This window comes from Oncorhynchus keta, chromosome 9 (assembly GCF_023373465.1).
Source record: "Oncorhynchus keta strain PuntledgeMale-10-30-2019 chromosome 9, Oket_V2, whole genome shotgun sequence".
Classification (NCBI taxonomy): Eukaryota; Metazoa; Chordata; class Actinopteri; order Salmoniformes; family Salmonidae; genus Oncorhynchus; species Oncorhynchus keta.
Genome location: NC_068429.1, coordinates 11,173,852 through 11,187,025, shown reverse-complemented (window position 1 = coordinate 11,187,025; position 13,174 = coordinate 11,173,852). Strand labels below are relative to the sequence as shown.

At 40.4% G+C, this 13,174-nt stretch overlaps 1 protein-coding gene across 8 annotated transcripts in view; it reads left to right on the top strand.

Moving 5' to 3' along the window:
- The window catches only part of hmgcs1 (3-hydroxy-3-methylglutaryl-CoA synthase 1 (soluble)), a 29,916-nt gene that overhangs the window by 6,914 nt on the left and 9,828 nt on the right, over positions 1-13,174 (top strand). For 2 of the 8 annotated variants that reach the window (XM_035775429.2, XM_035775428.2), the window contains exons 1-3: positions 9,186-9,204; positions 11,573-11,638; positions 12,578-13,035. In XM_035775429.2, the coding sequence (XP_035631322.1) occupies positions 12,588-13,035 (448 nt within the window). In that variant the 5' untranslated portion in view covers positions 9,186-9,204; positions 11,573-11,638; positions 12,578-12,587. The other 6 variants (XM_035775432.2, XM_035775430.2, XM_035775433.2 and 3 more) reach the window with 6 other exon arrangements.

Below are 13,174 nucleotides of genomic sequence, written 5' to 3'. Positions count from 1 at the left end.
ATACTGATTTAGTAAGGAAGGAAAGTAGCTATTGGCTGTCCTAAAAGTCGCTAAATGGCGTCATCACCTAATTTCCACAATTGGCCATGTAATTGTGATGGACGCTGTAGGAGAGAGAGGAATAACGTCGTGGGAGAGACAAATAGTGAGTAAAAAAACCCACCCTAAATATGTTTAGAACTACAAACGAACTTTCTTCTGTCGATTCATGTTTTTTTTTAAATGTCACAATTCCTACAATCCTCCTTTATCCGGGCTTGGGACCGGCAAAAGAGACACTCTGGGGGAGTTACTTCTTTTTTTTTTGTTATTTTTTTTTTTGTTATTTTACTTTAGTTTTCTTAATTCGTTTTGGTTTTTGACCTTATGGTCCACTTAGGAGCCTACAACAAGTCACAGTAAAACATTAACATTTTTAACCATAACATTTTTTACACTTTTTTTGTATACAATCTACATGTAAAAATATATATATAAATAAATACATTTAAAAAATATATATCTATATATATTTTTGTATTTATTTTACCATTATTTAACCAGGCAAGTCAGTTAAGAACATATTCTTATTTTCAATGACGGCCTAAATATATATATATACATATATATATATATAAATATATATATAAATATATCGCACGCAGCCATTGGTTGCCGTGTGCAGCTTGACTGTAATAAAACCGTCCTGGAACGTGGCCACTGTGTGCCAGGGAGTTGGCCTGTGGTCTAACTGTTGCCATCAGCTTGCTGCAGTGACACGACTAGGCAACGAACAACCAACTGACATTTAAATCACAGACTAGCCCTCCAATAAAATCACACCCTCCACCAAATAGTTACTTTGGTGGCCAATCTCATGAGCAAGTGGGTGGTTAGGAATGTGACAACACCTGTCTAACCAGTTTCACATATTGTTCTCCTAAGTGTGAGACTCATCTGGCCGCTTCCTCAGACAGTCATAGCCACGGGAAACTGGGGTGCTGAGGGTGCGGCAGTACCGCCTGAAAAATCACAATATAAAAAAATATCACACAACTTGTGTACTGGGCCTTTAATAGTCCTGTATTAGTGGACTGCTATAGCTCTCTGCAGCATGGGCAAAACTTTTTTCCCCAAAAGAGTGCCTTCCTTTTGGAATAAACAGCGCGCCAGAGATCTTTCCCAGGGTGATGAGCAAGCTCCTGAGAGGACACGAGGGCACAGTCGTCGTGATGGATGACATGCTGGTCTACGGTGCAAATAAGGAAGAACGTGACAGGAATCTGAGCAAAGTGCTACAGACCATCAAAGAGTCAGGACCAAAGCTGAACAGAGACAAGTGCCACTTTGGGAAGTCGGCGATCCTGTACTTGGATGAGATAAATCCGGATGACAGCATTGTGAAAGCCGTCTCCGAGATGCCCAGTCCACAAACATCACTGAGCTTCGCCAACTGCTGGGACTGGTGAACTACTTGGAGAAATTCTTTCCAGGCCTGTCATCAGTGTACACCCCATCACTGAGCTGTTGAAAAAAGAGACAGAGTGGATGTGGGGAAACCCACAGGACCAGGCCTTCCACAAGGTCAAGGCTATGTTAGTGTCAACAAACGTAGTAGCATACTACGACGCCGGCAAACCAACTGTGGTCAGTGTGGACGTAAGCAGCTATGGCCTCAGAGCTACCCTCCTACAGGAACAAGACGGTGGCGAGCTCCGTCCAGTTGCATTTTGTTCACGTTCACTAACAGATACGTGCAAATTGAAAAAGAGTGCCTGGCAGGTATATGGTCATGTGAACGGTTTGACTGCTACCTGCAGGGCACGGGCAGCGTTGTCTTAGTCAGACCATAAGCCACTCGTTCCATTGATCAACACGTACGACCTGGACAAAGCACCACTCGTGTCAGCGACTGCTCATGCGCCTCAGACTTTTCAATGTGAAAGCAGTGTTTCTTGGGAAGCAGTTAGTGGTGGCTGACACACTGTCAAGAAACCCATTGAAAGAACACGTCAGACACAGAAGTCAAAGCATATGTGGAATCTGTGAGGGAGAGCAGACTAGTGTCTGCACACAGGCAGGATGACAGGGAGGCGACACGCAACGATGCCCACCTCCAAATGGTCACGGGCTACATCTGAAAAGGCTGGTCTCAGAGAATGACGCAGCTACCCTACTCGCTACAGACATCTATCAGATCGGGACAGACTTGTGCTATATCAAGACATGATTGTCATCCCAACTTCACAGAGAGAAGTTCAACAACAGATACACAAAGGTCACATGAGGCTGACAAAGGGCAAAGAAAGAGCCGAGATGTCGGTGTGGTAGCCCGGGCATCAGCACCCACATCGCAAGAAACGTGATGCAGGTTCTGTACAGAGAACAAACCAACTCAGAAGAGAGAACCCCTTGTCATGACACCTTCACCTAAGGGTCCGTGGCAGAAGATCACAGCTGACCTGTGTGAGCTAGAGGGCAAGAAATACCTCCTAGTGGTGGACTACTAATGTAGGGACATAAAAATAGCTCACCTGCCCACTAGCCAGCAGGTCATCACCCGCCTCAAAGGTATGTAAGATGAGGGATACCTACCGTGCTTGTTAGCGACAACGCTACTCAGTTTGTCTGCATTGAGTTCAAGGAGTTACGATAGTATGGTTTGGCTCATACCACTTGGTTTAGCCCACATAGCATATCTTTCCCTTATGATTTTTTGTAAGTTCCTTAGTAAACCAAGGGTTCTCTCTGCCCTAAATCCTGATTTATTTATTTAAAGGGGCCTATTGCCATACCTCCTGGAATGTGTTGTGGAAGTAAGAAAAGGCTAGTTCAACCGCAGGGATGAATTCTATTCCATTCAATGTTAGATACATCATGTAAAAAACCTTGAATATCAAACCGCTTCCAGTTTATTTTCGTAATAACACGTGGAGATTTCCTAGGAATTGTATCATCTCTCACACAGGCAATAGCACAGTGATCATCTATGTCATTTACAACAATACCAGGAGCATTAAAACTATGATTATTGATCAAATCAATCAAAGAGGATTTCAGAGGATATTTTATATTCAACCTAGTTACACTGTTGACAAGTTGAGTGAGATTGTAAGTATTGCACAGAATTTTAAACTGATCAGAGCTAGATGTTAGCCAGTCCTGATTCAGATCACCCATCAGGACAAACTCTGAATTGACATTATGTGATAACAATTTGAAAATACAATCCAGAGAGTCAACAGTAGCACATGGAGGTCTATAACAGCAAGATACAACAATATTTAAAGATGAGCAATGGTTTAGGTTTAAAGACAGATTCAAATTGCTTAGGTTTTGTAACAGAAGTCAGAACGACCACCGGAGAACTTGTCTTTTACATATACAGCAACACCACCACCCTTAGATTTACGATCTGTACGAAAAACATTGTAACCTTTTATGCCAATATTTTTTTGTCTGTAATAGATTTTTTAAGCCAGGTTTCAGAAAGCATAAATACATCCGGGTCGGCAGTTTTTATCCATATATTCACAAAATCAAGGTTCGCCAGAAGACTTCTTACATTCATATGCAAAAACTTCAGGCCACTCTGACTACTTAATTCGGCAGGGGTAAGAATGTCAGGACCTGGATTAGACTGGACATTTCCAGACCTAAACAGCAGCAAGATAATGGCCAGTCTAGATCGAGGGTTACAACATTTGGAGTTACAGACAGCAGTTGAACGATAATCCATAGTCACCAGAGTCTTTAACGCCACATATTTCAGGAGATGTGTAAAGTCCAGAGATATGGTTACGTACCAAGAGAACAGTCCTGACATGGAAACGCAAGAGTCCGATTTCTCCCATATTGTTCAGCAGAAATGTGCATAGTTCTCGTGTGCATTTCCGGAGCAAACGTGGGGTTTCTCACAATACTCGAGGGAGAAACAATCATATATTTCCTCATTCACAATGCAACGGGTTCTAAATGCATCGCCAACATTGTAAAAGCCAAGGGTAGACACCATAAAAATGAACAACAGCATCATGTTTGTTAAATGCCCTATTGAGGAAATGTGATCATTATTTTAGTGATCCACGTTAGACGTTCCTCCTAATGGAAAGGCCCCCCCATCCTGTTGATATGAACTGCTGGACAGCGTGCTTACGACACTTGATATGCGTTTATGGATGAGAAAGTGAATTTGCCATTTCCAAAAATTACCTCAGTGGGGAATGGGGATTCCCTGCGTTGCGATCTGTTGTTTACGTCAACAGCCAGGGTTTCATGAAATAGGCTTAGGCACTTTACTTCTTAATTGCACATTTAATTAAACTGAAGCATTTGGCGACGTTCAACTTGAATTCATTGGCACAAAACATGCTATAGACAAAAGTTTCGCCAAAATGCACTCGCCTAAATCCACTGTAGTAGGCTAGCATAAAAATGGTGGCTTAATAGCCCAGTGATTTAATTAACTTCTAATTTACACATCTGTGTTCAACTTTCCCTTCTTGCGCAATTTATGCATCTCCGCTGTCATCTCCACTGGCCTCTCTTCCTCTTCACCATTAGTTTAGCAGAAGAAGAAACGCACGGGGTGCGGTCTGCAATCACACCATATTCAGTCTACAATTACACCATATTAGATTAAGATGCAAATTTGGCTGTCGACCAATACAGTGTGTATTCTAGAAGTGCATCTGCAATGTAAATTGGGGGTTTATATTTTATGGGATTGTTTACTATAATCACTGCTTGCTTCTGAGAATTTGCTAGAGAGAGTTATCTTGTTACATCTGTAATTTATTTGTTTTGTTAGCTGGTATAATTGTTTATCTGTTGGCTAGTGCAAGATGTACTCTTACTCCTCTTAAGGATCGGATTTTTTTTATTTTTTTCAATTTCCACCGAAAATGACATACCCAAATCTAACTGCCTGTAGCTCAGGACCTGAAGCAAGGATATACATATTATTGATACCAATTGAAAGGAAACACTTTTTGAAGTTTGTGGAAATGTGAAATTAATGTAGGAGAATATAACACATTAAATATGGTAAAAGATAATACAAACAAAAAAACGTGTTTTTAATTTGTTTTGCATTTTTGAAACGCATAAGAAAGGACAGATACTGATTAGGATTATAGTTGTAATTTAGATGATGTCCACAAGATGGCAGTGAATACGCAAAGTTTCAGACTGATCCAGTGACTCCACAATATTTCCTATTAAGCCTGCCAGGAGTTTGCCCAAATGTGCCGAATTGGTAAATGTATACATTTTCAAGTACATAACTATAGAGAACATACACAAATGCTATGGTAATACAAATTTAAGTTTACACACTCCCAGGAATGTCATACATGATGGACCATTAGCTTCCCCACAGAAAAGACACTAACCTTCACACATCTAGATGGCAAGGCCGGTTGGGTGTGATGCCAGAGACAGCAAACTGTGGAACCCAGTTCCTACATTTGAATATAAATATTTATTTTATCAAACAAAACTATGCTACAGTTTTTCTCTGGGACCCTCAGGATGACAAATCAGAGCAAGATGACTGAATGTAAGTACATTATTTACCTTCAGAGGTGAATGTATCAAACTAGTTGCTGTGATAAAAATGTGTTGTTGTGCACTATCCTCAAACAATAGCATTATATTTTTTTTGCTGTAATATCTACTGTAAATTGGACACTGCAGTTAAGAGTAACAATAATTTCATCATCATCATTCTGCCCAAATAAGACATGTCTATTACCTTTTATTTATTTAACTAGGCAGGTCAGACTAAGAATAGTGGGTTGTTCAGGGGCAGAACGAGAGATTTGTACCTTGTCAGCTTGGGGATTCGAACTTGCAACCTTTTGATTACTAGTCCAACACTCTAACCACGAGGCTACCCTGCCGCCGTCTATGTCCCGTAAAGTTGGCTGTTGTTTACGACGTAATTCTAGTCACATTATCGCATGTTGAGCAACAACTGTCCCAGTATAGGGACACCGATCCCGTAGAGGTTTTAATAAGCTCCAAGGATCTTATGTTATTTTCAGAGTTAGACTGGCAATCGCAGCCCAAAAAAATAAAATACTCCATCTAAACGTGAAACGATTCTCAATTGCGATAAGGTTCTAGAAACATAAAGACCTTTTTATTTTAATGTGACGTCAAAATAACTTCACTAATGCTAAATATACACTTAGTGTACCCTGTCTTCTGTAAAAACACACTGTGACATGGAGACATGTCCTTATGAGAACACTAAAACTAACCTTATAAACATGTGTCACAATTGAACCTTTTATTTATTATTATTTCTCGCTGATATGAAAGACCTTTTCACCTTTTTAACCTTTCAAAACCATACAGAAATTGTTAATATTCAGATTGAGCATCAGGGTTCTTAAGTTCTTAACAAATCTCCCCCATACTAAAGACATCCTGAAGACATCCAATGACTCTTATGTGTAATGTAATGGAACTGAGATTTGTGTGTGTGTGTGTGTTTGGTAATGTGTGGTGGTGACAAAGAGCCAATGAAATTCTGGATATGGACACATCTGTCTTGATCTTGCCAGAATATTAACTATACACTATCAGTATTGGGTACAGGCTATAATGAGTCATAATTTTAACTATCAGCATTGAGTAGTGGGTGAGGGCATTCAAGCTCAGACAAGGTCAGACAAGCTCCAGCTAGTCGTTTGTACACTGATTGAGAGTGACTAACAAAATCAGAGGGGCCCCCCCCAGTCGGTAATTCAATCATGATAGCTAGCTAGACTAATTTACCAATCTCTCTAAAAGAAATTGCTGACATGGGCTAATTGAGTGTCCTGTCAGTGACTGACATAACAATAGAAAAATAGCTGATGCACAACCAAATTTCAAAATTGAAAAACTGGGCCCTGGGGCCAAAGTCCAGAATTGCATGATATTTACAATCCATATTTGGATAGGTCTCTAAATAACCCACCCAGTTATATATGTTACAAAGTTTTGAAAAACTAAATGTTGTATCTGGATCAGGATGATGCGGATTCTGTAATCCTCTTCTTTGCTATCCAGGATCAGACCAGTCTGGCTGTGTTTGAGACGGTTTTCAAGAAAATAATCGGTTCGGATCATTCTGATCCAGATATCACAGGGTCCGGATTTTCAGTGCTTTGAACAGGCCTACACCTTGCCATCTACTAGGCAGGTTGTGGGTGCTACTGCTACACTGTCAAAGGGAAACAGATGAGTAAACTACTGTACATGAATAAAGAGATACCTTGATTGACAATAATAGAGCCTGCATATCACTTATAAGTATTTGACACTTTTCAATAACAATTTACCACATACCTATACAGCAGTCAATTTAATAGAATGAGCCTTTGGATTTCAGTTGCTCACTTTCGTTACATAGAAATGTCTAGGTTGTAGGGCCACCCTGAATCCACCCTTCCTGTGGGATCAAGATAATCCAGATTTTTGGGATCAAAACTATCCTAATCACTACCCCTTTTTGAGTTTTGAAAAAAGCAAAAACAACATTTAATCCTTATTTAAAGATGAGATTGGATGACCAAATCCTTATCTGGAAAAACCCAATTCTAACATTTAATCCTATCCTATTGGGGAAATCCTGCAGGTACCTTTGGAAAAACGGGCCCTGGAGATTGCAAAAACCAGGATGTCACCACAGAACTGCAGTATCACATTATACCAATTGAGGTCACTCTTGCCACATGAAAAATATGAAAAACAATACATTTTGTGTGAAAGCCACTGAACAGGGACATTTTCTAACCCTGTTACATATAGATACTTAAACAATATGAACATTAAAGGGAGGGGCGTTACTCATTGGTTATTCTTTGATACATTTGTAAACATTAAAGAGGACAAATATGCATCCTTGAAAAAGTAGGAAAATATCAGTCAATCAGACAAACATAAAAACAAAGATGTAACTACAATTTAACTCACTAACATCTAAAAACCTAAGACTTTATTGTTATGTTCAACCAACATTTACTGAAAGGTGTAAAGCTTTAGTGGTTTTAGTTTTAGCATGATCAATAGGCTCCTAAAAGCACACAATCAGAGATTTTCTTTATCTACAAAAACCTAGCTCTCACATTGTGGTAAAGCATATGAGTGACACCACCTGGTAAACTGTCACTGGTTTGGTTTCAGAGAAAATGATGATCAAGTACACTGGGTTCACTTACAGTGTCACAGTATATTACTATTTCCCATTGTGAGAGCAATGGCAACCCCAGAGCAAGCAAGCCATACGATAGAATAATTTTCCAAGACATGCATTCTAAACTGTAATCTTAAAATGCACCATGCAGTCAGAACACTGTCCCAACATACAAGAAACACTTCATGCTATGAAATATTTTCGGCACCGGTTGCTTGAGTACTTTACTTGGGAAACAACGTTGTTGGTTGGGTCAGGACATTGAACACTTGCTGGGCGAGATAGGACCAATAAATATATATTGCTCTTTGACCAAGGCCTAAATAAGGACTCAGCTTTGACTGAATATGGAAGCAATTTTTACCAACAAAAACTCCCAGATATGCCAAAGTCCCCTAAGTTAGCCTATTCTTCCAACATATATTGAATAAAATATTATTTGAGAATATCATGATTATATTTTATTCTAACTGTTGGGTTTATTGTAGAAACAATCTCAGTAGCCTAGCCACCAAGCACATGGTATATATTTTTACTTCATTTTCCCCAAATATATTCTTCACCTTTTTATTTAACTAGGCAAGTCCGTTAAGAACAAATTATTATTTACAATGACGGCCTACCCCGGCCAAACAAGAATCGGTTGGATAAGTGTTCCTTTTAAAGCAAGAAACAAAATAGGAAAGTTCATGATCAATGGCAGGATGAGGAGATCCACCAATTCCAGTCACGTGAACACCCAGCCCCTGGTCGTCAAGGAGACAGTTCAGCTTCCTCGCGGATTCGAGCCTGGAGGTCTCTGACTACCTCGCCAGCAGTCAGACGTGCTCCCTGATTGGTCCGCACTCTCTCACCATACACCGTCATTCACTCACCCCATTGAACCGCTTCGACTGCTGCGGCGCATGGTCTCTCTTTACATCTCGTTGATTGGTCGGATACGTAAAGGGGTGGGCAATGCCGAAACTTCAGAACTTTGGATCTCTGTTATGATTGGACATGTCTTCGGCACTTGGAAAACGGGGTGTCGTTCACAGGTACAGTACACTCGTCATATATAAATGGGTTGATGTTTTGCATGTTGAAGTCAGTCGTTACTACCAAGAAAGTGTTAAGGGACTAAAGTTTGGCTGGTTATATAATTTAAGTGATAGACCACTTACTTTTTCAAGGTGAGTACACGGATTGATTACGGGATTGCCTTTCTCCAATCCATACGATGGTATACTGGGCTATAGCGGTACAGGCTACTGTAAAAGTAATTATACCTATTAAATAGGCTACACCAATTGTTGGTTTTATGGAACATCTTATTTTAAACTAGGTGACGATACAAGTTAGGCTTCTGTACACAAGGGTCAATATGGTCAACGGAGTGTTCTGTCTGTGATGGATAAATCATCAGTGTTCTGTTATCTACTTTGTAGTCAAAACTGATACGGTAATCTAAATTGATATAGCCTAAGAAACGTTGCTCCAAATTAGTAGCCTAGACGATTATTCATTTAGGTGCATATCAATTTTGCTCCAAGTTAGATTGCTGAGGGGTGCTGAATTAAATTGCAAATTATTTTATGGTATTAGTAGAGTAGATCCTAAATCTAATCTTGGATGCATATCGTGCTGTCTGTCAGGTGTTGCCATTTTACAAAGTACCACTGTTATTACAAAGTAACAAACGTGGTACACGAGAGGAACTAGCGTGCGACATTGTAATATTCTACGTCGAACGGTTGTTCAGAGAATTCGAAACGGAAGCTGGTCCGTCCGCTCTTTCGTCCGACTGTGGTCACATCGAGTTCTGACCTTATGATCTGGTTAGCTAGCCTCTAAGGACAGCAAACAGACATCTTGTCATTACCCTATGATTGTAAGGTAAGATGATACCAATCGTCGATGGTTTTGTGAATGTTCTCGATGACTGATTATGTGAACAGACATATTTTTGCCATTGCTAGTAATCGAATTTCCTACGTAGCTAGCTAGCTGTCATCAACTAGAATTGGATTACATGGCTTGTAGAGATTGTAGCTGTAGTTAGCCCTGTTATGGCTATCCTCTTCCACTATATTGTCGTTCTGACACACTTGATGGCAGACCAACCATGGACTTGCAGAGCTAACATTAGCTAACTAGCTAGCTTCCAATCCACTCTCTTTCTTGGATTTTTATTAGCCAGTTAACGTTAGCTAGCTAAAAAAAATCGCGAAAAAGGAGACGATAGAGGAAATAGTAACGCGTAAAGCACGCTAGCGCAATTACTCACTCCTGCAAGACCTCTGCTGATCACATTGTTTGCTTCCCTGATGATCAACACTTCCCCTATTCCTTTTTTTTCTGCGTTAAAGTCGCCCAGTTTTCACCCCACCCAGTAGGTGGCGTCAATGCACCTTTTGGGATGTAGTCCAAAAATAAAAATTATAATAGGAAGAAGGCTGGTATGCTTTTCAGACTTCCCCCACAAACCAATGTAATCCTTCAGTCATTTTAAAATGTCTACTCAGATTACTACACAGGCTCTAACCTGAGAAGGGGGAGTATCTTCCACAGTGGTGGAAAAAATACCAAATTGTCATACTTGAGTAAAAGTAAAGATACCTTAATTGAAAATTACTCAAGTAAAAGTCACCCAGTGAAATACTACTCGAGTAAAATTCTAAAAGTATTTGGTTTTAAATATACTTAAGTATCAAAAGTAAATGTAATTTCTGAAATGTATAATTAAGTATCAAAAGTATAAATCCTTTCAAATTCCTTTATATTAAGCAACATTACTTGACTTAACTGACTTGCCTAGTAAAATAAAGGTTAAATAAAAAATATATATTTAAAGGTTTTATTTACAGATAGCCAGGGACACACTCCAACACTCAGACATCATTTACACATGAGGCATTTGTGTTTAGTGTGTCCACCAGATCAGAAGAAGTAGGGATGACCAGGGATGTTTTCTTGCTAAGTGTTTGAATGGGACCATTTTCATGTCCTGCTAAGCATTCAAAATGTAACGAGTACTTTTGGGTGTAAGGGAAAATGCATGGAGTAAAAAGTACATGATTTTCTTTAGGAATTAAGTAAAGTAAAGGTTGTCAAAAATATAAACAGTAATTTACAGATACCCAAAAAAACTTTAAGTAGTACTTTACACCACTGATTTTCCCACAGTATTCCCTGCAATGTTTCTGCTGTGAAGTACTGAAGATCCAATCATATTTTTGCCGCTTTCATGATGATATCCAGTCTCCTAGATTTTTTTGAAAATGTATTCTGTCCTGTACAACTAACGCAACAAAATCCACCTTCACCATTAATATTTCAGAATATTTTATCTGATGAATGACATCAATAGACTGCTGGTTATCTGCCATAGCTTCATATTCTCTACTCTCTCAACAACTTTCACAGCCTCTGCATAGAAGACGTGCTCGACAGCCCTGATCCTCGCTACATTGACCTCCTTCACCCTAACAGGTGAATTCTCAGTGAATTCTGGAATGTGATTCCCATCACAATTACAGCATTCTGCATCCTCAGACTCTTCAACACTGATAAACACTCTGCAAATACTTGACCTGTGGCCAAAGGTTTTACATTTTATAACATTGACATAGTTTTTGTACATAAGCTCATAGTACAGGTTAATTGACATTCCCCAACTATTACCAGCATGTTGTCCCTAAACCATGAAGCCTCGATATCCAGCGAGTCGCCAGAGATGACCCTTTTATTCGGAGCCCAACTCTGAAAATCGTCATTTTCCATGTTGAAAGTTTAAAGAGCCACAAAGCTTTTTCAATACACATGTAATCACTATGATACCACTCCCGGACAATCTGACCCGACTCCACCTTGTCTGTCACCATCTTAGTAACCGCGAACAGGTCTCCCAAATAAACATCCTTATTCATGAAACATAATCCAACCAGAAACTGCTGTTCATTTCCAACTTGTGCTATTTTAGCTCCATTGTTGTTTATTATCATTATTATGATCATCCAGTCATTCTTTATTTATTTTACCTTTATTTAACTAGGCAAGTCAGTTAAGAACAAATTCCTATTTAGGAACAGTGGGTTAACTGCCTTGTTCAGGGGCGGAACGACAGATTTTTACCTTGTCAGCACCGGGATTCGATCTTGCAACCTTTCAGTTAGTCCAACGCTCTAACCACTAGGCTACCTGCCGCCACATTCCTAACAGCTTCAGAATGATTAGACTGCTCAGTGTCTTTGTGCAGAAGGTCCCTGGTTCGCGCCCCCTGGTCTGGATAACGACGTGAACTACTCTGTTGCACTTAATTCTCAGCCCATATCAATCTACTGACCTCACATTCCACCATGAATAAAAATCTCCATATATTAACATCTCTAAAACCTCTCTTCATCCTTGTCTTCTCTCTGTCCCAACCAGCTCATACAGAATGCCTGGATCAGCCCCAGCCAACGGCGAGGCCACGTGGCCCAAAGATGTGGGCATCATCGCCCTGGAGATCTACTTCCCCTCACAGTACGTGGACCAGGCCGAGCTGGAGCAGTTTGACGGCGTGTCGGCCGGCAAGTACACGGTGGGCCTAGGCCAGGCGCGTATGGGCTTCTGCTCGGACCGCGAGGACATCAACTCCCTCTGCCTGACGGTGGTCCAGCGGCTGATGGAAAGGAACGGCCTCTCCTACGACCAGGTGGGCCGTTTGGAGGTGGGCACTGAGACCATCATCGACAAGTCCAAGTCAGTGAAGACGGTGGTGATGCAGCTGTTCGAGGAATCGGGCAACACGGACGTGGAGGGGATTGACACGACCAACGCTTGCTATGGGGGCACCGCCGCCCTCTTCAACGCCGTCAACTGGGTGGAGTCTAGCTCCTGGGACGGTGAGAGGCGTTGCTTTTAACGTTGTGTTGACATTGTGTCAACGTTTTGTTGACCTTCTCAAGTGTGGTGTGTTTGACTGTGTGTGACTGTCTATTTTAGTCAAATATTTGACTGAAGAACACACAAGATGTATTTCTT